The sequence below is a fragment of the Pongo abelii genome, chromosome 19, assembly GCF_028885655.2.
Source record: "Pongo abelii isolate AG06213 chromosome 19, NHGRI_mPonAbe1-v2.0_pri, whole genome shotgun sequence".
Lineage (NCBI taxonomy): Eukaryota > Metazoa > Chordata > Mammalia > Primates > Hominidae > Pongo > Pongo abelii.
Genome location: NC_072004.2, coordinates 53858786 through 53885158, shown reverse-complemented (window position 1 = coordinate 53885158; position 26373 = coordinate 53858786). Strand labels below are relative to the sequence as shown.

General features: G+C 37.9%; 1 protein-coding gene and 1 non-coding gene across 4 annotated transcripts in view; both read left to right on the top strand.

The window, feature by feature from the left end:
* The window catches only part of USP32 (ubiquitin specific peptidase 32), a 212039-nt gene that overhangs the window by 136108 nt on the left and 49558 nt on the right, over positions 1-26373 (top strand). For all 3 annotated transcript variants that reach the window (XM_054536994.2, XM_063718751.1, XM_063718752.1), the window contains 2 exons: positions 759-820; positions 17037-17139. In XM_054536994.2, coding sequence (XP_054392969.2) covers positions 759-820; positions 17037-17139 — 165 coding nt within the window. The remainder of the gene's footprint in view (positions 1-758; positions 821-17036; positions 17140-26373) is intronic.
* Positions 21617-21748, top strand: LOC112129808 (small Cajal body-specific RNA 20). The gene has a single exon (XR_002912160.1). It is a non-coding gene; the product is annotated as a small Cajal body-specific RNA 20 (non-coding RNA).

The following is a 26373-nucleotide window of genomic DNA, read 5'->3' as shown; positions in this document are numbered from 1 at the left end:
AGAGTATAGCATTTTGACTTTTGGTATTGCCTTTCCTATTTTGTCATTCTTACTAAGGACTTGGAATGGCACTATTTTTGTGACTCTAACTTATGAATAAACATATACTTTATATTTACTTATGTATGTTTCCAACATTTTATACTGAAAAGCTCAAAGTTTTTTTCAGGAAACACCCATAATCTACTCAACACCTAATTTTTATTACATTTTACTGTATGTGCTTTGTCACATATTCGGTTATGCTCATATGTACAATTAATATATGCAATTAATATATGAATAAGCAGACAGTTATGCTAAATTGTTTTTATTTTCTATCTGTGTTTTAAAATTGGTAGAGTTAATTTGTTAGGTTAATGGTACAATATTGAATTATGCTTTTATTTGCCAAGATCTCACACATGGCTGAGTGTTTTGGCTATTTAAAATCTAGCATATGCAAGTGTCAGAAGAACTATTCTGAAATCTGTTCCTGAGGTAATATCTTCCCCTTTCCCTTTTTCTTCCTTCCATTTCTCTTCCCTTCTTACCTAGAGATTTGAAAGTTAACCTCCATTGGAATGGCTTGTTTAAAAAAAGCAAACAAAACCCCAAAACCACAAGGCTGAAGTTAAAATTTGCTCAAGTGAATAATTGATAATTCATGAGTTGAAAACTGTTGCTAATTCAGATTCCCATTTAGGAAATGGGTCTCATGCAGAGAATGTGAAATATTATGCAGTTAATAAACTTTGATTTACCATTTTTTTCCCTAGGTGTGTCACATAGTTCTGGGGTTAAGACCAGCTACTCCGGAAGAAGAAGGACAAATTATTAGGTAAATTTGTAGTTTCAATTATATAGTTGAAATTTCAAATACTTGAAATATATTGGTTACTGAGGAACAGCATGTCCTATTTTAATGTAATCATTAACTGTTTCTCAAAAATAGTTACATATTGAAATATTTTTGTTAAAGTACCTTCCTAGATAAGGGAAGGTACTATAGATGAATTAAGAAGGCAAATTCTATTTAACATTAAAATTGCACTGAATACTAAATTTCATTTTTTGAAATGAGATAAAAGATAGCCAGTTTTCTTTAGTACAAAAATATGTTTATTGTTGGAAAAATTAGAAAATAGAGCTAAACAAAAAGAAGCAGAGAAAGATTTTATAGATAATTTATAGATAATTGCTGTAGACATTTTTAATATTCATATAAATGTATGCCCACAGTGATATTTGTAAAATTCATATAAAAATGGGAATATTCTGAAATATCTATTTTATTCCCTGCTCCTATTTTCACTCTAGATCATATAAAATAATACTTTAATATATTAGAATAAAGCCTTCTTTGAATATAATTTTAAATGATTGGCTAGCATTCCTGTTCATCCTCTATTATTCTTTTTTAATATAAGCATATTGGACCAATTTTGTTAATAAAGTCTCTATGTCTTGGCTTAAGGATTTACTTTAGGATAAATTACTTAAGATCAAATATCCAGATTATATTTAAAAAACAAAGGTATGCATATTTTATAGCTATAGTCCAATTTTTAATAACTTGAGTGTCTTTCATTGCTTTGTGACATTGCTATTATGCTACACATTTGTGTAGATAGTTTCAGAAATAGGACTGAATTTCTAGTAAAATTTGCTTTTAAAATAAACTCTCAATAGGTACTGTCACTTGACTTTTTCTTGAAAGTATTGTGCATACAAACTTTTCAGTAGTTTCTTCTGGCTTGGGTTTCTGGATAGATGGGAGTTTACTAAAATAGAGTTGTTTGGAATACCTGAGAATAGGATTACATATTCAGCATTTAAACAGGACATGCCAATTAAGATATAGATATTTAAAGTAGTAGATATATTTTCTAAGTTTTTAAATGACAAGTTTTAAAAATGGTTATTTATTATTATTATTATTTATTTATTTATTTTTTTTTTTAAGTGAAGGCAAGTTTATTAAGAAAGTGAAGGGGCTGGGTGTAGTGGCTCATGCCTGTAATCCCAGCACTTTGGGAAGCCAAGGCAGGTGGATTGTTTGAGCTCAGGAGTTCGAGACCAGCCTGGGCAACATGATGAGACCCTGTCTTTACAAAAAATACAAAAATTATCGAGGCTTGGTGGTACACGCCTGTGGTCCTAGCTACTTGGGAGGCTGAGGTGGGAGGATTGCTTGAGCTTAGGAGGTCAAGGCTGCACTGAGCCAAGATTATGCCATTGCATTCCAGCCTGGGTGACAATGTGAGACTCTGTCTCAAAAAAGAAAAGAAAGGACTAAATGGGTGGCCACTCCATATGCAAAACAGCATGGTTATTTCTTAAAGAAGATTAAGCAAAATCTATTTTTTAAAATGTTGCTTTCATAAAACTCTAGTCTCATGTAGTTTTTGTTTGTTTGTTGGTTTTATTTCCTGTCTTGGTTTTTTTTGAGATGGGGTCTCACTGTATTGCCCAGGCTGGTCTTGAACTCCTGAGTTCAAGAGATCCTTCCACTTCAGCCTCTTGAGTAGGTGGGATTACAGGTGTACACCAATGTGCCCAACTTTCATGTAGTTTTTTAAATATTCATACTCAGAAGACTCAGTCTTGATATTCTTGAGTGTTTTCTTGATTGTCTCTAGTTTTCAGCTACTAAAAGATTTTAAAATATATTGACATGTAGGATTTTAAAATAATTGACATGTAGAAACCAGATATTGTAAGGACATACATAAAGGCTTTTATGTGGCTATAGCAACTTTTTTTCTTACAATATTACAATCTAATTTATTATAGTAATATATTCTGAGGTAAATATCACTTAGCATAGGTAGAAAGAATGCTATGTAGCCCGTATTTATATTTATTGGCTTATATTACAACTACTCATAGCATCCCTATTTCAAAAAATAAGATTGATATAATCTTATATTTTCATAGAAAGTTATTCTTTGCAAAATACGTGTAGTTACATTATCTCATCTGGTCCTTAGAATAACTGCATGAAATTAGTGTCTCTCATTTTGTAAAAATGGAAACCAAGATTTATAGAAGTTGAGGACCTGAAATTACATGGGACTGGCAGAATCAAGTTTAGGACCTCTTTCATTAAAAGTACCAATAATTTGCTTTTTGTATTTTGTATTTTTTAATAAGTCTAGATTTAAAATTGTTGGTTCCAAATTGGTTCATTTTATCTGTGGGGTTTTTTTTAAATTTGTTTATTCATTTTCAGTTTTTTTTATTTTGCCTCTACTGTTACTTATAAAAATTAATTTGACTGTGATAATTTTTAAAGGATGATTCAGGTTGGTTCATATGCAATGAGGTGAAACAAATATTTGTCTCTAACTTACAGTCAGTACGTTGTTAAAAAAAATAAGTATCATGATTTCTGGAATGGCCGAGTGAAGAACTCAGCCAACCCTTTCCCCAAAAGCACTTAAAAAACTGAACAAAATTGTCAAACAACTATTTCAGGACTCTGGAAACTGACCAAATATATACAAGAAATTGAGAAGCATTTATTCAAGAACTACTAATCCTTGGTGAGAACAATGGAAGTGTGTGGTAATTTAACCAGGAGCAGCTTTCATTTCCTCCCATCCGGCAAGTCTGCATGATAGTTCTACAGGGCAGGTCAGAATGGGCTGACAGTCTGATTCATGATTTGAAGGAGAGCAGGAATAAATGCCTGTCCAAGGATAATAAAATAAATACATACCATCATGGTGGTAAACAATGAGGGAAAACTGACATCACCAGCTTGGGGATAAAATACTGGTTAGGGGAAGCAGCAGACTAACAACAGACCTGTCAAATTTTTAACAGGGAACAGGATCACCATAGTGAGCCTTAGCAAGCTTTCTCATGTCCCCAGTGATCTCTAGACTGCTTGTACAAGGCTATACACAAACTCAGGAGAAACAAAAGTGGGCTTTAGCACTTTATTCCTCCCTAGTTGAAGGCAAAGCCTTGCATGTGCAGAAAGTAAAAGCCAGAGTAGGCTTGTAACCTGCCCGAACTTTAAATGCATTCCCCAAACCATGTACAGATCCATCAGGAAAAGGGTGTGAATGTTACTGGCTAAACACAACCAGTAAACTGCTGAGAGCACAACCTCAGAGTAAGTTAGGCTCACCCCAAGAAAGCCAAGCTTAAAAATAAAAACAGAGATAATAAAAAAGAAAACAAGAAGAAGCTGAGCAGCTTCACACTGCAAGATACTGTACGGGAAGATAAACTCTACAGAATTGTTCCAGGAAGTCGTAAAACAAAACAAAAGAAAACACACAGGGGTTCAGAATCCAGAGTTGCTAATATAAAGTATCAAATGTGTTCAGTTTTCAACAAGAAAAAATTATGAGACATGGAATAAAACAGGAAAGTGTGACCCATATACAAGGAAAAAACAATAGTAGAAACTGTCTCCGAGGTGGCACCAGATGTTCTCCTTAGCACACAAAGGCTTCAATACAGCTATTATAAATGTTTTCAAAGAGCTAAACGAAGCTGTATTTAAAGAATTAGAGGAATGTATGATCTCACTGACTTGTCCAAATAGAAAATAGCAATAAAGAGATAGAAATTTAAAACAGAATCAAATAGAAATTCTAGCAGATTTGAGTTGACAGAGAAATATTTAGCAAAACAGAATATGGATCAATAGAGATTATTTCATCAGAGAGAAAGAAGACCAAATAAATGAACAGAGTTTCACAAAAGTTAGAACATGATCAAGTCTACCAAAATATGCACAATGAAAGTCTCAGAAGGAAAGAAAGAAGCAGAAAAAAGTTTGACAAGATATCTGAAAGTTCTAAAATTTCTTGAAAATTATTAATCTTAGAAGCTTAGTGAACTCCAAGTAGGTTAAACACAAAAAGATTCACACCTAGACATATCATTGTCAAAGTGTTGAAAACTAAAGACAAAGGAAGAAGTTGAAAGCCACAAGAGCAGAAAGACTCATCATGTAGAAGGGAACCACAATGTGATAAACAGCTGACTTTTTGAAACAATAGAGCTCAGTGTGCAGTGGTATGAGAAAGTGATATAAGGAAAAAAAACAAAAAAGCAAAAACTGTCAATCCAGAATTCTTTATCTAGCAGAACTGTAATTCAGAAATAAAGGTGAATTACTACCTGACTTCAAAATATACTACAAAGCTATAGTAACCAAAACAGCATGGCACTGACATAAGAACAGACACATAGACCAATGGAACAGAACAGAGAACCCAGAAATAAATCCAGGCCAGGCGCGGTGGCTCATGCCTGTAATCCTAGTGCTTTGGGAGGCTGAGGTAGGTGGATCATACGTCAGGAGATCGAGACCATCCTGGCTAACACGGTGAAACCCCATCTCTACTAAAAATACAAAACAATTAGCCAGGTGTGGTAGCACACGCCTGTAGTCCCAGCTACTTAGGAGGCTGAGGCAGGAGAATCGCTTGAACTGGGGAGGTGGAGGTTGCAATGAGCCAAGATCACGCCACTGCACTCCAACCTGGGCAACAGAACGAGACTCTGTCTCAAAAACAAAAACAAAACAAACAAAAACAAACCCCCACATTTACAATCAACTCTTTTTTGACAAAGATGCCAAGAGCATACATTAGAGAAAGGACAATCTCTTCAATAAATGATGCTGGAAAAATTGGATATCCACGTGCAGAAGAATGAAACTAGATCCCAATTTCTTACCATACACTAAAATCAAATCAGAATGGATTAAAGAGGCTGGGCGAGGTGGCTCATGCCTGTAATCCCAGCACTTTGGGAGGCCGAGGCGGCTGGATCACCTGAGGCCAGGAGTTCGAGACCAGCCTGGCCAACATGGTGAAACCCCATCTCTACTCAAAGTACAAAAACTAGTTGGGTATGGTGGCAGGCGCCTGTAATCCCAGCTACTCAGGAGACTGAGGTGGGAAAACTGCTTGAAACCGGGAGGTGGAGGTTGCAGTGAGCCGAGATTGCCCCACTGCACTACTACCTGGGCTACAGAGGGAGCCTCCACCTCAAAAAAAAAAGAAAAGAAAATGGATTCAAAGACTTAAATCTAAGGCCTAAACTACAGACGAAATTGGGGAAATGCTGTAGGACATTTGTCTGAGTGGTATGACACTGTATAATACCTCAAAAGCACAGGCAGCCAAAGCAATAATGGACAAACAGGATTTCATCAAGTTGAAAAGCTTTACAGCAAAGGAAACAATCAACAGAGTGAAGAGACAACCAACAGAATAGGAGAAAATATTTGCAAACTATCCATTCATCAAGGTTTTAATAACCAGAATGTACAAGGGCCTCAACTCAGTAACAAAAAACCAAATAACCCAATTTAAAAATGGGCAAGTGATCTGAATAGACATTGCTCAAAAAAAGACATACAAATGGCCAGCAGATATATGAAAAAATGCTCAACATCACTAATCATAATCGAAATATCAAAACCACAATGAAATATTATCTCCCAGTTAAAATGGCTGTTATAAAAAAGACAAAGAATAACAGATTCTGATGAGGATGTGAAGAAAGGGAAGTGCTAGTACACTACTGATGGGAATGTAAATTAGTACAGTCAATATAGAAAACAGTATGGAGGTGCCCCAATAAACTAAAAATAGATCCACCATATTATCCAGCGATCCCACTGCTGGGTATATATTCAGAAGAAAGGAAATCAGTAAAGCAAAGAGCTATCTACACCCCTGTGTTTATTGCAGCACTACTTACAATAGCCAAGATACAGAATCAACTTAAGTGTCCATCAGTTGATGAATGGATAAAGAAAAAAAAAAAAAAAAATATATATATATATACACACACACAATAAAATGTTATTCAGCCGTAAAATGAATGAAATCCTGTCATCTGCAGCAACATGGATAAAACCGGAGGTCATTACGTTAAGTGAAATAGGCCAAGCATAGAAGGACAAATATCACATGTTCTCACTTTTAAGTGGGAACTAAAAAAGTTGATCTCGTGGAATTAGAGAGTATTTTGATGGTTATCAGAGGCTGGCAAGGGCAGGAGGGATAATATTGAAGAGAGGTTAGTTAATGACTGTAAAAATACAGTTGGATAGAATGAATGACTTCTAGTGTTTAATAGCACAGTAGGGTAACTATAGTTAAAAATAATTTATTGTATATTTCAAATTAGCTAGAAGATTCGGAATATTCCCAACACAAAAAAAGGTAAGTATTTGAGGTGATGAATATCCTAATTACCATATTTGATCATTACGCATTGTATGCATATATCAGACTATCACATGTACCCGAAAAATATATACTATTATTATATATAATTTTTTAATAGAAACATTTTTAAAGCTTTTTTTTTTTTAAAAAAAAAAAACACATTAAAAAAAAAGAAGGTGAACTAAAGACATTCCTATATGAACACTGAGAATTTGTTACCAGGAAATCTGTCTTTAAATACTGAAGGAAGTTCTTCAAGCTGAAAATAAGTGACACCAGACGGTAATTAACATCCACATGAAGAAATAAAGAGGCTCTCTTCTTTGGCGCTGCCTACGGAGGTGGCAGCCATCTCCTACTCAGCATCATAGCTGCCCTCAGACCCCTTGTGAAGTCTAAGATCATCAAAAAGAGAACCAAGAAGTTCATCCAGCACCAGTTAGACTGATATGTCAAAACTAAGTGTAACTGACAGAAACCCAGAGATATTTGACAACAGAGTTTGTAGAAGGTTCAGCAACAAAAAACAAACCACATGCTGCCCAGTGGCTTCCAGAATTTCCTGGTCCACAATGTCAAGGAGCTGGAAGTGCTGCTGATGTGCAACAAATGTGCTGAGATTGCCCACAGTGTTTCCTCCAAGAACTGCAAAGACATTGTGGAAAGAGCAGCCCAGCTGACCATCAGAGTCACCAATCCCAATGCCAGCCTGTGAAGAAAATGAATAGACAGCTCATATGCATGTTTTATGTTTAAATAAAACCATAAAAACTGCCAAAAGAAAATAAAGAGCACCAATAGTAGAAATTATATAGGTAATAATAAAAGACAGTATAAATATACTATTCTGTTTATTTTTTTGTTACTGGTTTAAAAGACATTTTTACATGACAATAATTATAAAACCATGTTGTTCCCATTACATATAACGATCTTATATGAGTGACAACAATAGCACAAAGGTGAGAGTAGAAGGGGAGCTATATTTGAGCAAAGTTTCTATGTTTTAGTTTCTATACTTTTTTAGTTTCTATACTTTACTGGAATAAACTGGTATCAATCAAACATAGTAGACTATGTTGGCTGGGTGCCATGGCTCACGCCTGTAATCCCAGCTCTTTGGGAGGCCAAGGCAGGCAGATCTCTTGAAGCCAGGAGTTCAAGACGAGCCTGGCCAACATGGCAAAACCTCGTCTCTACTCAAAATACAATAATTAGCCTGGCGTGGTGTTGCGTGCCTGTAACCCTATGAGGCTGAGGCGGGAGAATCACTTGAACCCAGGAGGCAGAGGTTGCAGTAAGCTGAGGTGGCACGCCTGCTCTCCAGCCTGGGCGACAGAGCAAGATGACATCTCAAAAACATAAAGTAAAATAAAAAATAAAGTAGACTATGTTAAGATCCATATTGTAAACCATACAACAATCTCTAAGAAAATGATCCCCCGAAATAGTTTTATTTAAAAAGGCATTAAAATGTTACCTATTTAAATTCCTAGAAAATACCTATTTACCACAAAAGAAAGAACTAGAGGAATAGAGGAACAAATAGGAAGACTTGATACATAGAAAACAAATAACTAAATAGCAGACATAAATCCACATCGGTAATTATCTTAAATATAAACAGATTGAACAGATAATCAAAAGCCAAAGATTTAGACTGACTTGTTTTTTAAAAATCTAGCTACTTGGCTGGGTGTGGTGGCTAATGCCTGTAATCCTAGCACTTTGGGAGGCCGAGGTGGGTGGATCACAAGGTCAGGAGATTGAGACCATCCTGGTTAACACGGTCTCTACTAAAAAAATACAAAAAAAATTTAGCTGGGCGTGGTGGTGGGCGCCTATAGTCCCAGCTACTCGGGAGGCTGAGACAGGAGAATGGTGTGAACCCGGGAGGTGGGGCTTGCAGTGAGCCGAGATCGCGCCACTGCACTCCAGCCTGGGTGACAGAGCTAGACTCCATCTCAAAAAAAAAACAAAAAAACAAAAACAAAAACAAAAAACACACATACACCCAATCCAGCTACTTGAGATTCAAAGGCACAAATAGGTTGAAAGTGAAAGAATAAAAGATAAAACCATACAAATATAACCATAAGTGGACTAAAATCACTTTACTGTTAAGAAAAGAAAATGGCTTTTAGGTTACAAAAGACAAGTTACTGGAGCCAGAGAGACATTTTATTATGATAAATGATGATATATGCACCCACCAACAGAACCCTTCAGCCAACAGCAACAGAATACATATTCAAATGTACACAGAGTATTGTTCTAGGATAGACCATATACTAGGTCAGCAGTTAGTCAGCAGACTATGGCATATTGGCCAACTTTGGCCCACTGCCTGATTCTGTACAATCTGCAAGCTAAAAATGTTTTTACCTTTTTAAGTGGCTTAGAAAAAACCAAAAGGGGATATTTTGTGACATCTTACAATTATATAAAATTCACATTTCAGTGTGCATAAATAACATTTTACTAGAGCACAGTCATGCTCATTCACAACTTTGGGGAAGGGAAATTCCTCACTCTAAAAAATATCTTGAAAAACTTACAGCTGAGATCATACTTAATGGTAGAACACTGAAGGCTTTTCCCATAAGATCAGGAAAGCATACTTGCTCTTGCCACACTTATCAACATTGTATTAGAGCTTCAAGCTAGTTAAATCAGGCAAGAAAAGGAAATAAAAGGCATCGAGATTGTAAAGAAAAATAAAACTGTCTGTAATTGCAGATAACATGATCCTATGTGTAGAAAACCCTGAAGAATTCACAGAAAAACGGTTAGAATTAATAAAATCAGTTCAGCAACATGACAGGATACAAGATCAATAATTAAGCAATAAATTGAATTGTCATGTACTAGATAGAATAATTTGAAAGTACAATTAAAATGAAGACAACAGTTCCATTCACTATATTGTCAAAAGAAATCAAACCCTTGGAAACAAATTCAACAAAAGAAGTGCAAGACTTGTGCGCTGAAAGATACAAAGCATTGCTGACAGAAATTTAAGAAAATGTACATAAATGGATTTGAAAACTTAATGTCAATATGGCAATTTTCTCAAATTGTTCTATAGATTCAAAACACACCCAATCAAATCCCATCTTTTTTCTATAAATTGACAAGCTATTCCTAAATTGTATAGGGAAATGCAGAGAACTCAGACTAGCCTAAACAACTTCAAAAAAATGACAAAAAATGGAAGACTTAGACTTCCTGATTTCACAGTTTACCTAAGGATACATTAATCAAGTACTGGAATAAGGAGAATCATAGAGATCAGTAAAATGGAATTCACATTTTAAAAGGAAACCCTTGGCCAGGCGTGGTGGCTCATGCTTGTAATCCCAGCACTTTAGGAGGCAGAGGTGGGCTCACTGATGTCAGAAGTTTGAGATCAGCCTGGCCAACGTGGCGAAACCTCATCTCTACTAAAAACACAAAAATTAGCCAGGCGTGGTGTCACATGACTGTAGTCTCAGCTACTCGTGAGGCTAAGGCAGGAGAATCACTTGAGCCCAGGAGGCGGAGGTTGCAGTGAGCTGAGACCATGCCACTACACCCCAGCCTGGGTGATGAGTGAGACTCTGCCTGAAAAAAGAAAAAAAGGAAACCCTTATATTTTTGGTCAATGGTTATTTTTATTATCATTTTTATTATTTTTTAAAGATGTCAAGAAAATTCAGTAGAGAAAGGACTGACTTTAAAAAGAAAACAAAAGGTCCAGGAGGAGCTGAGCACAGTGGTGTAGCTGGCCAGTAGTCCCAGCTACTCAGGAGGCTGAGACAGGAGGATCACTTAAGCCCAGGAGTTCATGGCTTTAGTGTGAGTATGCAGTGATTACACCTGTGAATACCCACCTCGTACCAGCCTGTACAGCATAGCAAGACTCTGTCTCTTTAAAAAACAAAGAAAGGTGCGGGAGAATTTGGATATCCATACGCAAATAGATTATTTTAGACCCCTTACCTCACACTATGCTTAAAAGTATACTCAAAATGGATTCCCTATAGCTAAACATCAGAGCTAAAAATATAACACTTCTAGAAGAGCAAATGTAGAAAATCTTTGTGATTTGGGATTAGAAGATTTCATAGATATAACACCAAAAGTACAGTTTACAAGTGGGGAAAAAAGTGTAAGACTTAGAAAAAATTAAAAACTTTTGAGTTTCAAGAGAGAGCATTAAGAAAATAAAAGCTACAGCCTCACAGCCCTAGAGAAAATATTTGCAAATTATATATATATATGATAAAGTATTCATGTCCAGAATATATAAAGGACTGTTACAACACATTAAGACATCAAGAAAATCTAATTTAAAATGTGTAAAAGAGTTGAATAGACTCTTACCATACATATAAGTACACGACAAGATGTTCTGCTTCCTCAGAGAAGGCAAATTAAAAGCACAATGAGAGGAGTGACTCAGTGAAAATTATGTAGTGGGTAGCTCTAAGAGCCTGTCTCTCCACAGAAACATTGAAAAATAAAGAACAAACTGCCAATTTCAACTTTGTCAGAACTCTGAAGAAAGAGACAAAGATTTATAGCTACTAAGCAAATGTTGATTAAAAAAAAATTATTAAAAAAAATAATAATTTTTTAAAAGCCTGTATATATATTTGCCATTGTCTGGTTTAGTAATGGCAGCTTTGAAAATGGCAACCCACCTGGTCCCTAGTTTCAGAGAGAGCAGAACATACCTTATTTATAGAGTTGTGTTTGTCAGGCTGGGTGCGTTGGCTCACACCTGTAATCCCAGCACTTTGGGAGGCCAAGGTGGGTGAATCAGTTGAGGTTAGGAGTTCGAGGCCAGCCTGGCCAACATGATGGAACCCTGTCTGTACTAAAAATACAAAAAATTAGCCGGCCATGGTGGTGCACACCTGTAGTTCCAGCTACTTGGGAGGCTGAGGCAGGAGAATCGCTTGAACCCGAGAGGCGGAGGTTGCAGTGAGCTGAGATTGCGCTACCGCACTCCAGCCTGGGCAACAGAGCAAGACTCAAAAAACAAAACAAAACAAGTTGTGTTTGTGTAAACAATCTGGGGATACCAGAAAAGCTACTGCAAGATGCTCAGCTATGTTATACTTAACTCAGAATTTACCCAGGATGGAAAGGCAGGGGCATTCGTCAGAAGTTCTGTAAGGCAAACGAGCCAGCCACCTACAGTCACCTGGGGTAAAATATTTTAATTGAGGCATATAATAGAATGCTGAAAGTCTTGGGGGTGGTGGGAACTTGAGAGTTTCCTTGGGAAATTAAAGTACCCAAAAGCACACTGTACACTGGGTAATTTAGAAAGCTTTGCACATGCCAACAACAAGATACACACTCAGAAAAGACCTTATAAGACCCGTAAACTTTCACCACTGGCTGAGCTTCTAGGCTAAGGGTATACAGGTAGTGAAGGCTAAGGCATAGTTGTAAACCATTGTAGGAATGCCCCAGCACAGCGCCATTCTGCAAAGACAGTAGTGGTTTTTGTCTTTGTCTCTCTGTCTTTTGTCTCTCTCTCTCTCTCTCCCTTTTTTCTCTCTCTTTCTCTCCCTCTCTCTCCCTCCCTCTCTCTATTCCTCTCTCCCTCTCCCCGCTTCTGTCATTCTAGGAAATCACTGTCAAAATACTAGCTCTTCGAACACAAGTGAAATGAAGACTTAAGAAACTACACATAACAAGGAAGACAGACTTTATAAAAATATTTTAGAAAAGTGACTAAACAAACAACTATAGCAGTCAATGAAAGCAAACCCTGAGGTGGAGGGAAATATTTCTAGAGTTACCATTAATGCTCAAAATGTTGTTTTCAACAAAAAATTGCAGAAACAAGAAAGTGTGGTCCATTCACAGAGGAAATTAATAGAAATTCTCTTTGAGGAAGCACAGACATTGGACCTAGTAGACAAACATTTAAAATCAGTTATCTTAAATATGTTCAAAGAGCTAATGGAGGTGATGGACAACAAACTAAAGGAAACCAGGAGAATTGGCTGGGCGTGGTGGCCCATGCCTGTAATCCCAGCACTTTGGGAGGCCAAGGCAGGCAGATAATTTGAGGTCAGGAGTTCGAGACGAGCCTGGCCAACATGGTGAAACCCCATCTCTACTAAAAAATATACAAAAATTAGCCAGGCCTGGTGGCAGGCTCCTGTAATCCCAACTACTTGGAAGGTTGAGGCAGGAGAATCCCTTGAACCCGGGAGGCGGAGGTTGCAGTGATCTGAGATTGTGCCACTTGCACTCCAGCCTGGGTGACAGAGCGAGACTCCATCTCAAAAACTAATAAATAAAGAAATAAATAAATGAAACCAGGAGAATGATATATATGTACAAATAGAACATCAATAAAGAGAAAGTATAAAAAGGAACCAAACAGGTTTTGGAGCTGAAAACTACAATAACTGAAATGAGAAATCTATTAGAGGGATTCTCCATCAGATTTGAGCAGGCAGAAGAATGAATCAGAGAAGTTAAATGAAAGTCAATTGAAATTACTGACTGAGGAGCAGAAAGAAAACAGAATGAAGAAAAATGAACAGAATGTAAGAAACCCATAGAACAACATCATATGTTTCATCATAAGAATCTTAGGAAAGGAGAGAGAAGGAAAGGGCAGAATATTTGAAGAAATAATTGTCCTAAACTTCATAAGACATGAACCTACGCATTCAAAAAGCTCATTGGACTTAAAGAAAGATAAACAAAGTGATCCACACTGAGAAGCATTATAATGAAACTGTATTTTACAAAGCCAAGAACAAACAGAGAATCTTGAAAGCAAAAGAGAAGCTGTTTGTCCCATACAGTGGATCATCAATAAAATTAATAGCATGTTTCTCATCAGAAAGCATGGAATCCAGAAGTGAGTGGGATGGTAATTTTTTTAAAGAACTGAAAGTGGGGGAAAAACTGTAACCAAGAACTCTATATCTAACAAAACTATTTCCTCAAAAATTATTTGAATTTTGCAATGGAATGTTAGTTGTAGCACCAAAAGCATGAGCAACCAAAGAAAAACTACTGCATTTCATCAAAATTTGAACGTTTTTTGTTTGTTTTGTTTTTGTGTTTTGAGACAGTCTCACAGTGGCACCATCACAGCTCACTGCAACCTCACACTCCTGGGCTCAGGTGATCCTCCTGCCTCAGCTTCCTGAGTAGCTGGGACCACAGGTGTGCACCACCACAACCAGCTAATTTTTGTTTTTGTTTTTGTTTTGAGATGGAGTCTCGCTCTGTTGCCTAGGCTGGAGTGCAATGGCATGATCTTGGCTCACTGCAACCTCTGCCTCCTGGGTTCAAGCGATTGTCCTGCCTCAGCCTCCCAAGTAGCTGGGATTATAGGTGCCCACCACTACACCAGCTAATTTTTTTGTATTTTTAGTAGAGATGGGGTTTCACCATGTTAGTCAGGCAGGTCTGGAACTCCTGACCTCAGGTGATCCGCCTGCCTTGGCCTCCCAAAGTGCTGGGATTACAGGCGTGAGGCACTGCGCCCAGCTAATTTTTGTATTTTTTGTAGAGATGAGGGTTTGCCATGTTGCCCAGGCTGGTCTTGAACTCCTGGGCTCAAGCGATTCACCTGCCTCAGCCTCCCAAAGTGCTGGGATTACAGGTGTGAGCCACTGTACCTGGCAAAACTTAAAACTTTTATACATCAAGAGATATTATTTGTAAAACTGAAAAAACCTATACAATGGGAGATAATATTTTAGAAACATACATCCAATAAGGGTCTATTAACTAGAATACATAAAGAACTCCTACAGCTTAACAACAAAAAGCAAACAACCCAATTTAAAAATAGACACCTAAAAATGGACTTGAATACATGTTTCTCCAGAGATGTTCAGTGATCATCAAGCACATGAAAAGATGCTCAACGTAATTAGTCATTAGGGAAATGCAAGTCAAAACAATGAAATTCTACTTCTCAATAAGATTATTAGAATTTTTAAAATGGAAGGTTTTGGCAAGTAGGGAAATTAGGGACTCTCATATATTGCTGGTAGAAATGTAAAATGGTGCAATCACTGTGGAAAACAGTTTGGCAGTTCCTCAGCAAGAATTTCCACGTACCAGCAATTTTACTTCTAAATATATACCAAAATAATTGAAAACAGGTACTCAAATACTTGAACGCAACTTTCATAGTACCACTATTTACAATAGCCAAAAGGTAGAAACAGTCTATACATCCATTAGTGGATGAATGGTTAAACAAGATGTAGTATATACACACCATGGAATATTATTCAACCATAAAAAGGAATAAAGTACTGATACATACTACAACATGGTTGGACCTCACAAACATGTTAAATGAAGAAAGCCAGACATAAAAGGTCATATGTTAAATCATCCCATTTACATGAAATATCCAGAACAGGCAAGTCAATAGGTCCAGACAGCAGACTGGTGGTTGTTAAGGTCTGGGGGAAGTGGGTAATGGGGAATAACTATTTAATGGATGACTTTTTAATTGAGGTATATCAAAATGTTTTGAAACTTAATAAGCGGTGGTCGCACAGCATTTTGGATGTACTAAATGCCATTGAATTATATGATTTAAAAAAATTTCATATTATGCCATTTTCACTTCAAGAAAATAAATAGTTTTTGGTTGGGCACAGTGGCTCATGTCTGTAATCCCAACACTTTTGGGAGTTCAAGACCAGCCTGGGTACATAGTGAGACCTTGTCTGTAGTTAAAAAAAAAAAAAAAAAAAAAAAAAAATTAGCTGGGCATAGCAGCGCACACCTGTAGTCCCAGATACTTGAGAGGCCGAGGCAGGAGGATTGCTTGAGCCCAGGAGGTCAAGGCTGCAGTGAGCTGAGATTGCACCACTGCACTCCAGCCTGGGCTACAGAGCGAGATTCTATAGATAGATAGATAGATAGATAGATAGATAGATAGATAGATAGATAGATAGATAGCAGAGTGAGATTCTATAGATAGATAGAGTAGATTTTTTCTTATAATCACAGTGTAACTGTTTCACACCCACTAGAATTGCTGATGGAAATGTTAAATGGACAGCCACTTTGGAAACTGACTTGCCAGTTTCAAATGTTCTTTAGGTGTTGGATGGATAAACAAAATGTAATATATACATACAGTGGAATACTATTCAGTAATAAAGCACAACCAACTGATATCTGCCACAATAATAGATGAACCACAAAAACACGCAGAGTCAAAGGGGCCAAATTTTTAAAAGGCCATGTGTTTTATCATTTTATTTATATGAATAGTTGAGAAAAGACAAATCTGTAAGAGAGAAAACATAGATTAGTGGTTTCCTGTTGCTGAGGGTGGTAATAGGAATTGACCAAAAATGGCTACAGTGGTCTTTTTGGATTAATTGAAATGTTCTAAATGTTCTCAAACTGATTGTGGTGTTGGTTGCACATATCTGTAAAGTTATCAAAATCACTGAGTTGTACACTTAAAATAGGTAAGTTTTATATTTATGTAAATTATTCCTCAATAAGGCTGTTTTGAAGAACATCATTGGTTACATGAACATTCTGCAAAAAATGTAATTAATTAATTGGAAACACCAGTTGTTTTTCTAATTTTTTTTAATTTTTAATTTTTTCCTAGAATCTTTTCTTGAAGTAATTATTCTTGATACTGGCCTATGACTCTTGAAATTGGTTTATCAATAGAAACAGTGTTGTTTTACTAATTGGGTTTTGGTAGTCTCTCCTAATTACATCTAAATGTTTCGTGGTTTTTCTTATAAAACTTCTAATGATAATTTTTATGCATCGCCACCTATTTCACACAACTTTATTTGATGTATTTAATTTCTTTTGTATGTACAGAGGATGGTTAGAACGAGAGAGCAGGTATGGTCTGCAACCAGGACACAACTGGTTTATCATCTCCATGCAGTGGTGGCAACAGTGGAAAGAATATGTCAAATACGTGAGTTAGATTCCTGCCTATTTACATTTTTCACAGGATTTTCAACTCCGTCAGACTTCCAGCCAATAATAAAATGCTCCAACTTAGATAAAGATTCGAAGGGAAAGGAAATGAGTGTTTATATGATACTTGCTATGGTCTAGGCTTTGTGATTACACTTCCACATACATTTCTTCCCTTGCAACAACCCTAAAAAAAGATAATATTGGGCACGGGGGTACCTGCATATATCACATACCTCACGTCTCATTTATTTCTCGCACCACCCTTGTGAGGAAGATAATATTATACCCATTTTACCTGTGGGGAACCTGGTGCTGAAAGAAAAAGTAACCTGAATGTCGTGATCAGGGTGGAAGATCTGGGATCAAACCGAAGGACTGACTTTAAAGCTTATATTCTCTCAACTACATCATTTACATTGTCCTTTATTTCACCTTTTCCATTAAAATGGAATTTTTTTCAGAACTAGAAAAGTTAAAAGAATAATGCCAAGAATCAAATATTTGCCTTCTTGGAGAGCCAACTGATGTATACACTCATTGCCAAATGATAAACTAACCAAAATTCTAATCATTTGATTCCTATTTGCCTGTATTTCTTCTGTCACTGCTTATTATCAGAATATTGGTAGTTACATACTTTTTACATTATCTATCTCATCATTCTTTCTCATCCTTTTTCCATTTTGCAGAGTTTATTAATGTGTTTTCACGTGTAAAATATATTAATTGGGAAACACAGACTTTGGTGTCTCTGAAGGAATAAAAAGTAGGCAAATGACTTCCTGGACCTTGTAGGTAGATAATGATGGTGTGTGTAGGTAGAAAATGAGAACATTGGGGTATAGCATCAGTCATTATTTTGAAATACTTTTTTGGTTTTTATATTTGTAGTTTGGCCTTAGAATGAGTGGTTGTTAATGTTTTAATGAGTATAGACTCAAACAATAACCTAGTTTTGTCTTGGATGTATTACGTTTTGTTTTCCGTAGGAACACAATAGAGGTCTTACTCTTAGCAGCATGTCCCTTATAAACAGACTGAACTGCACTGACAAGAACATGAACCTGGTTTGTTGTTGCCTACCATAATCCTTTTGTGCACTAAAAAAATTGGGGGAGGGTAGTAAGGGAGAGGTATACGTGGGAGAATCTACATATTCCCTTCTCCACTCTGGCATTTGATATTATTTTCTAGCATGCATCTGTCAAATGCAAACTTTAAAATCTACTTAAGAATGAAATCTGGCTGGGCCTGTAATCTCAGGACTTTGAAAGGCCCAGATGGGGGATCACCTGAGCCCAGGAATTCAAGACCAGCCTGGTGGGCAACATAGTGAGACTCCATCTCTACAAAAAAAAATTTTTTTTTTTTTTTTTATGAGACGGAGTCTTGCTTTTGTCACCCAGGCTGGAGTGCAGTGGCGCAATCTCAGCTCACTGCAAGCTCTGCCTCCCGGGTTCACGCCATTCTTCTGCCTCAGCCTCCCGAGTAGCTGGGACTACAGGCACGTGCCACCACGCCTGGCTAATTCTTTTTTTGTATTTTTAGTAGAGATGGGGCTTCACTGTGTTAGCCAGGATGGTCTCAATCTCCTGACCTCGTGATCTGCCCTCCTCGGCCTCCCGAAGTGCTGGGATTACAGGCATGAACCACGACGCCCGGCCCAAAAAAAATTTTTTTTAAATTAGTCATGCTTGGCCCGGGAGTGGTGGCTCACGCCTGTAATCCCAGCACTTTGGGAGGCCAAGGCGGGCGGATCACGAGGTCGGGAGATCGAGACCATCCTGGCTAACACGGTGAAACCCCGTCTCTGCTAAAACTACAAAAAATTAGCCGGGCGTGGTGGCAGGCGCCTATGGTCCCAGCTACTCGGGAGGGTGAGGCAGGAGAATGGCGTGAACCCGGGAGGCGGAGCTTGCAGTGAGCCGAAATCGCGTCACTGCCCAGCCTGGGCGACAAAGCAAGACTCTGTCTCAAAAAAAAAAAAAAAAAAAATTAGTCATGCTTGGTAGTAGTGTGCGCCTGTAGTCCCAGCTACTTGGGAGGCTGAGGTGGGAGGATTGCTTGAGCCTGATAGGTCAAGACTGCAGTGAGCCATGATCGCACCACTACACTCCAGTTTGGATGACAGAGCAAGACCCTGTCTCATAAAATAAATGAATAAATAAAGGCAAACTTAGAGTTACAATAAACCTGGGAGGAGAGGAGTATCGCTTTATATGGAGAGAAAGGAGGCAGAGTATGGGAATTTATTCAATAAGATGGGGAAAAATGTAAGTGGAGTAACAGCAGTACTTTCTGAAAATACATATTAATTAGAAACGTGTTTTTACTAAATAAAGAGACAGAGAACTATGGCAACTTATTAATAAGGTGGGGGAAATGTAAGATGACTAATAACAATCCTCTGAACATGTTTTAATTAGAAAAGTGTTCTTTTCTAAAAGTAAATGCAAATAACTGCACACTGACAGATTTTTTAAAAATGTTTTTAAACTGAATTCAAGTAACCTTTTTAAAAAAGTGACATTCTGGGCCTTGTTTCCTCCATTTGTAAAATTAGAGTAATAATAATCTCCCTCATAGTGTTACAAGGATTAAATGAGTTTGATGCATGTTAAGTGTTTTGTTGTTGTTGTTTGTTTGTTTGTTGAGACAGGATCTTCCTTTGTTGCCCAGGCTGGAGTGTAGTAGCACAATCATAGCTCACTACAGCCTCAACCTCATGGGCTGAGGCAATTCTCCCACCTCCTGAGTAGCTGAGACTCCAGGCATGCACTACCACACCTGGCTAATTTTTTGATTTTCTGTAGAGATGGGGTCTCAATATGCTTGCCAGGCTAGTCTCGAACTCCTGGGCTCAAGCGATTCTCCTGACTTGGGCTCTCAAAGTGCTAGGATTACAGGCACCCAGACTCTTGTTAAGTATTTTAAAACAATGTCTGGTACATAGTAAGTACTAAATAGGTAGCTATTATTATGAGAAACTTCAATAAGGTAATTGTAATGAGCTTGGACTCTTGTCCCTTGCACTTGCTTTATGACCTTGAATAAATTACTACTTCTTGCTCTACCTCAGTTTTCACATATGAACAATGAGATTAATAGTAATATCTATTTAAGTAGGGATATGAGAATTAACTGAGTTAATACATGTGAAGCACTTAGCCCAGTGCCTGGCAGATAGAAACTCTATATAAGGTTAAGGGTAATAATGGTGGTAGTAGTAGCAGTAGTTATATTAGGATTTAAATTTCTTTCATGCCAGGCATGGTGGCTCACGCCTGTTATCCCAGCACTTTGGGATGCCAAAGCAGGCAGATCACTTGAGGCTGGGAGTTCAACACCAACCTGTCCAACCTGGAGAAACCCCGTCTCTACTAAAAATACAAAAATTAGCTGGGTCTGGTGGTGTATGCCTGTAATCCCAGCTATTCAAGAGGCTGAGGCACAAGAATAGCTCGAACCTAGGAGGCGGAGGTTGTAGAGAGCCAAGATGATGCCGCTGCACTCCAGCCTGGGCAACAGAATGAGACTCTGTATTTAAAAAAAAAAAAAAAAAAAAAAAAAAAAAAATCAAATTTCTCTTTCCAGTCCATGTGGCAGCTTTGACAAATGCCTTGTTTTAAAAAAAAAAAAAAATTGGGCCAGGTGCAATGGCTCACACCTGCAATCCCAGCTCTTTGGGAGGCCGAGGCAGGCAGATCACTTGAGACCAGGAGTTCCAGACCAGCCTGGCCAACATGGTGAAACCCTGACTCTACTAAAAATACAAAAATTAACCTGACATGGTAGCGTGTGCCTGCAGTTCCAGCTACTTGGGAGGCTGAGGCAGGAGAATCGCTTAAACCCAGGAAGTAGAGGTTGCAGTGAGCCCAGATCATGCCACTGCACTCCATCCTGGATGACAGAGTGAGACTCCATCTCAAAAAAAAAAAAAAAAAAAGAAAATTAGTGTTGACATGTCAGATAATTTGATCTTAGAGCTTCATCTGCCTACCTAAGATAGTACTTAGTTTTAGTTAATTTTTTCTCTTTATAAAATGACATATTTACTTATGAATATTACTAATTGTGAGGGCAGTATGTTTCAAATACTGGCAAGACTAAGTGGAAAGATCAGAGACCAAGGGATCAGGAAAAATGAGCCATCCTTTCTTAGAAGTGGCTAACCCCAGATTTGCTGATTCACTGGAGCATGAATAATTTGATTGTGTCTCTGCTCATGGAATCTTACCAATCTTTCCCCGCTTTAATGTGTCAAGCTTTATTCTTCTATGTGTAATCTCCTAAAAAAATTTAAATGGGGAAGAATTGTGAAATCTTTTGTTTATCATTATTGTAGTACATAATGTGTATCTTTCTTCCTTTTTGAGAACTATGAAGGAGCAGCTATTGCTATTCACATGCAGATTTTCCTATTTAGTTATCATGTAACTTTAGAGCTAGAAAGTACTTTAAATCACTTTTCGCGCCTCTCTCCCATGGGCTTTGGGGGGGTCCCTGTTCTCCTTAGCCAAGGCTGGAGGCCAAGAGCAGCCCTCGAGGAATGTCGTCAGGACTGCCACGAGTGGGGCAGCCTTGTTTTCCTGCCTCAGACATGTGTAGTTGGGGGGAAATAAAAGGAATAAAACACCTCTCTCCTCTGAATTTACAAACGAAGCCTCTGAGGTCCTTAGGTTTTATAATTGCCCAAAGCTGTATCAGACAATTATTTTATTACTTGATCTAGCACTCTAGAGCTCAGTGTCCTGAGTCCTGCCTTAGTACCTAATCTGTTGCTCCATGCTGCCCTCTATTTTTCCAAAGCTAGCATTTCAGACTAGTGAAATATGAAATTGACATAACTGTTAATTAAAATAATTGATTCTTGTAACATACCTATGTACGGGGCATAAAAAGTAGTAGTATCATCAATAGAGAAAAAGGTGAATCTTGACCCGTATTTTAGAACACATAAACTAGTCATACAACTCACAGGGAATCCTAAAATCTCAAAATAGAATTCTCTTATATTAAAATAAGTACCTCGTCCTTTTGTGAATTGTTGACTCAGAGAAAATGAGCACATTTCTCTCTACAGGTGAAACTTTACCTATTTAGAAATCTATCTTCTGAAAACCAGGATTCTAGGATAATTTTGAATAGTTCCAGACGCCTGAAGTCAATAAAAACAAAACATGATCCTTTGATGTTTTAGAAAAAAATTTCTGCAAGCAGCCAGAAATGAACAGTCAAAAAAAGCTAGTGACTCTAAGATTCTGCAATATATAACTGTGATTGGTTTGTTCATCTTATAGAAGGAAAGTGGTAACAAGATTAATCGGATGAAAAGGTAGCTATTTCACTGAAAGCCAAGAAGGGTAGAAGGAACAAGAAAAATAAGCGTGTAGGAAGGGGAAGAAGGAACCTGAGTTGTGCTGACAGTTTCAGGCAGTGGAGAACAGTGAGAGCATCAGATGCCTGTAATAGAAAAGAAAGCCAAAGACAATGAGAAGACAGACCACTCTAGTTTGTTTGGAGCATTGGAAGAGAAGCAAAGAAAAGCCCATATTCTCCAAGTCCAAAGGGTATTACTCACTGTACCATGTTAAAAGCATGTGGTAGAACCGCAGTTGCTAGAGGCAAATGTTGCAATCTCTGAGAAGTTATTAGAATCATCCTATTCACAAATTATTATAAAATTTAGCCTAGCAAATTTAATGCCTGGTAATATTTTTATTATCCTGTTTTCTTGCCAGTGATATGTATAGATTTAATCTATGGACTGAGCTCTTCAGAATGAGAAACATTATTACAGGAATGGTTTCATTTTCTTTAGATTCATAGGCACCATGTAAGACTTTCAAACATGTTAAAACATTTAAGATGCAATTCCAAATATTACTCCTCGAAATTCTCTTACATGCCCATCTTAGAGGAAAACTTGAAGAAAATTGTTTGCTCAAATAGACCCAATCTTCCTCAAAATATATTACTACAAACTTTTTAGAAAGTAATTTGTGGTTGGGCGCGGTGACTCACGCATGTAATCCCAGCACTTTGGGAGGCCAAGGCAGGTGGATCACCTGAGGTCAGGGGTTCAAGACCAGCCTGGCCAACATGGCGAAACCTGTCTCCACTGAAAATACAAAAATTAGCCAGGCGCAGTGGTGCGTGCCTGTAATCCCAGCTACTCCAGAGGCTGAGGCAGGAGAATTGCTTGAACCCAGGAGGCAGAGGTTGCAGTGACCCAACATTGCACCACTGCACTCCAGCCTGGGCAACAAAGCAAGACTCCGTCTCAAAAAAAGAAGGAAAAAAAAAGTAATTTGTAATGCGTCAACTTTATATAAATGGAATATAGAAGTGAGTATAAATTTATAAACGGATTACCTTGCCAACAATGTGATAGTTATTGAAACATCATTTAAGATCACTTATAGCAAGACTAAAGTGATTTTTCTGGAGGAAAACAAAGTGACTTGGAAGACTTTAATTTTCTCAAAGGTGGCGCTATTACTCTTTCAAAATGATTTTGCTGTCTGTCTTGCTCCATCTTTATGGGCAAGAAGCAAATGACCTGAAAACTAATTAAAATCTAAATCTTCTTCTAAAACACAAGTTCCAGAGCAGGTAGCAGATTTAATAACAAGTCAGTTTCTAAGCTCTCAACATCTAGAGCACATTATAAAAACAAATGCATGAGACTATAATCCTCACTAGGGCAATAGTTATTAATTCTGGCTGCATATGTAGTGAGATCACATAGAGAACTTTAAAAATGAAAAAATGCCTTTGGCCAGGTGACTCATGCCTGTAATCCTAGCACTTTGGGAGGCCAAGGCAGGAGGATCGTTTGGATCCTCCAGGAGTTTGAGACCAGTCTGGGTAACATATTGAGACCCCATCTCTATGAAAACTTTAAAAATTATTGGGCATGGTGATGCATGCCTGTGGTCCTAGCTGAGGTGGAAGGATCACTTGAGCTCAGGAGTTCGAGGGTATAGTGAGCTATAGGCGACTGAGCAAGACCCTGTATAAAAAAAAGAGCCTTTGCTATACTCCAGACCAAATAAATCAAAAAGCATAAGTGAAAAAAAGAAAAGTTGAATTGATTTAAATAATAAGGCATTTATGTTTATGGAAAATTTTCTTTTGAAACCTAATTTAACCAGGTGAGGTGGCTAACACCTGTAATCCCACCACTTTGGGTGACTGAGGCAGGAGGATTACCTGAGGCTAGAGTTTGAGACCAGCCTGGGCAGTATAGTAAGACTCCATTTCTACCAAAAAACAAAAAAAAACAAAAAAACAAAGAGTCTTGCTCTGTTGCTCTGGCTGGAGTGCAGTGGCATGATCTCAACTCACTTCAACCTCCACCCCCTGGGTTGAGGCCATCTTCCCACCTCAGCCTCTCAGGTTACTGGGGACTAAAGGTGCACACCACCATGCCCCACTATTTTTTTTATGTTTTTTTGTAAAGATGGGATCTATCCATGTTGCTCAGGCTGGTCTCCAACTCTCCTGAGCTCAAGTGATCCAGCCACCTTGGCTCCCAAAGTGCAGAGATTACAGACATGAGCCACCATCCCTGGCCAAAACTTGTTTTAATTAAAAAAAAAAAAAAAAAGAAAGAAACCTAATTTAAATGTAATGTATTTTGTGTTGTTATGGATTCCGTATTAGAAAAGCTGTGAGAAGCTTGATATTATCTTTAAGAAAACTAACACTTAGGACTAATTTATACTTCTTTTTTGACATAGACCAACTTGGTTCTACTGTCTTGTCTACAGGATTTTGATTTCTAGGCCAGGCACAGTGGCTCATGCCTGTAATCCCAGCACGCTGGGAGGCCAAGGCAGGTGGATCACTTGCGTTCAGGAGTTCGAGGCCAGCATGGTGAAACCCCGTCTCTACTAAAAATATATAAATTAGCTGTGTTTGGTGGCAGGTGCCTGTAGTTCCAGCTACTCAGGAGGCTGAGGCAGGAGATTCATTTGAAGCTACAGGCAGAGGTTGCTGTGAGCCAAGACCGCACCACTGACCTCCAGCCTGGGTGACAGAGCTTGACTCTGTCTCACAAAAAAAAAGAATTTTGACTACTTTGGTGAACCATCTAAATTTTAAAAATTGATGGTCCAAAATTCGTATGTAATATAGATTCCTACTTCTTAATCATTTTTTTAACTATGGTCACCATTTTTCTCATATAATGCCATACAGTTAACTTACATAAATAATTATGCCATTTTTACTTAAAATTTAAAAAAATTTTTGGCTACTCAAGTGAAGCAGTGGTTAACAGACAAGGAACAAAGAAATTTATAACTGGTTGTGATTAATTAGTTATTTAATCATATTTTCAAAGGAAACTTTATATCACTACTTTAAGTAGAAAACTTGTGTCCACTGGGCACAGTGGCTCATGCCTTTAATCCTAGCCCTTTGGGAGGCCCAGACAGGAGTATTGCTTGAGGCTGGGAGGTCAAGACTGACCTGGCCAACATAGCGAGACTCTGTCTCAAAAAAAAAAAAAAAGAAAAAGTGATTGGGCATGGTGGCTCACGCCTGTAATCCCAGCACTTTGGGAGGCCCAGGCAGGCGGATAACCTGAGGTCAGGAATTCAAGACCAGCCTGGCCAGTATGGTGAAACCCTGTCTGTACTAAAAATACAAAAATTATCCGGGCTTGGTGGCATGCGCCTGTAATTCCAGTTACTCGGGAGGCTGAGGCAGGAGAATCGCCTGAACCTGGGAGGTGGAGGTTGCAATGACCCGAGATCGCGCCACTGCACTCTAGCCTGGGTGACAGAGTGAGACTCCGTCTCAAAAAAAAAAAAAAAAGAAAGAAAAAAAAGAAAAGAAAACTAGTGTCGCTTGCCAGAAATAGAAGGCAATAGTATTATTAAATTCCAGCTAATAGCGTTGCCTTTTGAAGACTCTGCTATTTAGGACTGTTCTCTCTTTGTTAAAAACAGAAATAGAGAAAATATGAAATGTTAGATTAGAGATTAGCACTATATAAACAATACAATGTTTGGTGAAAGAAAAAAATATGATTGATTTTTTTTTTTTTTTTTGAGACAGAGTCTCACTCTGTTGCCTAGGCTGGAGTACAGTGGTGCAATCTCAGCTTACTGCAACCTCCGCCTCCCGGGTTCAAGTGATTTTCTTGCCTCAGCCTCCCAAGTAGCTGGGATTACAGGAGCCCTCCACCACCCCCAGCTAATTTTTGTATTTTTAGTAG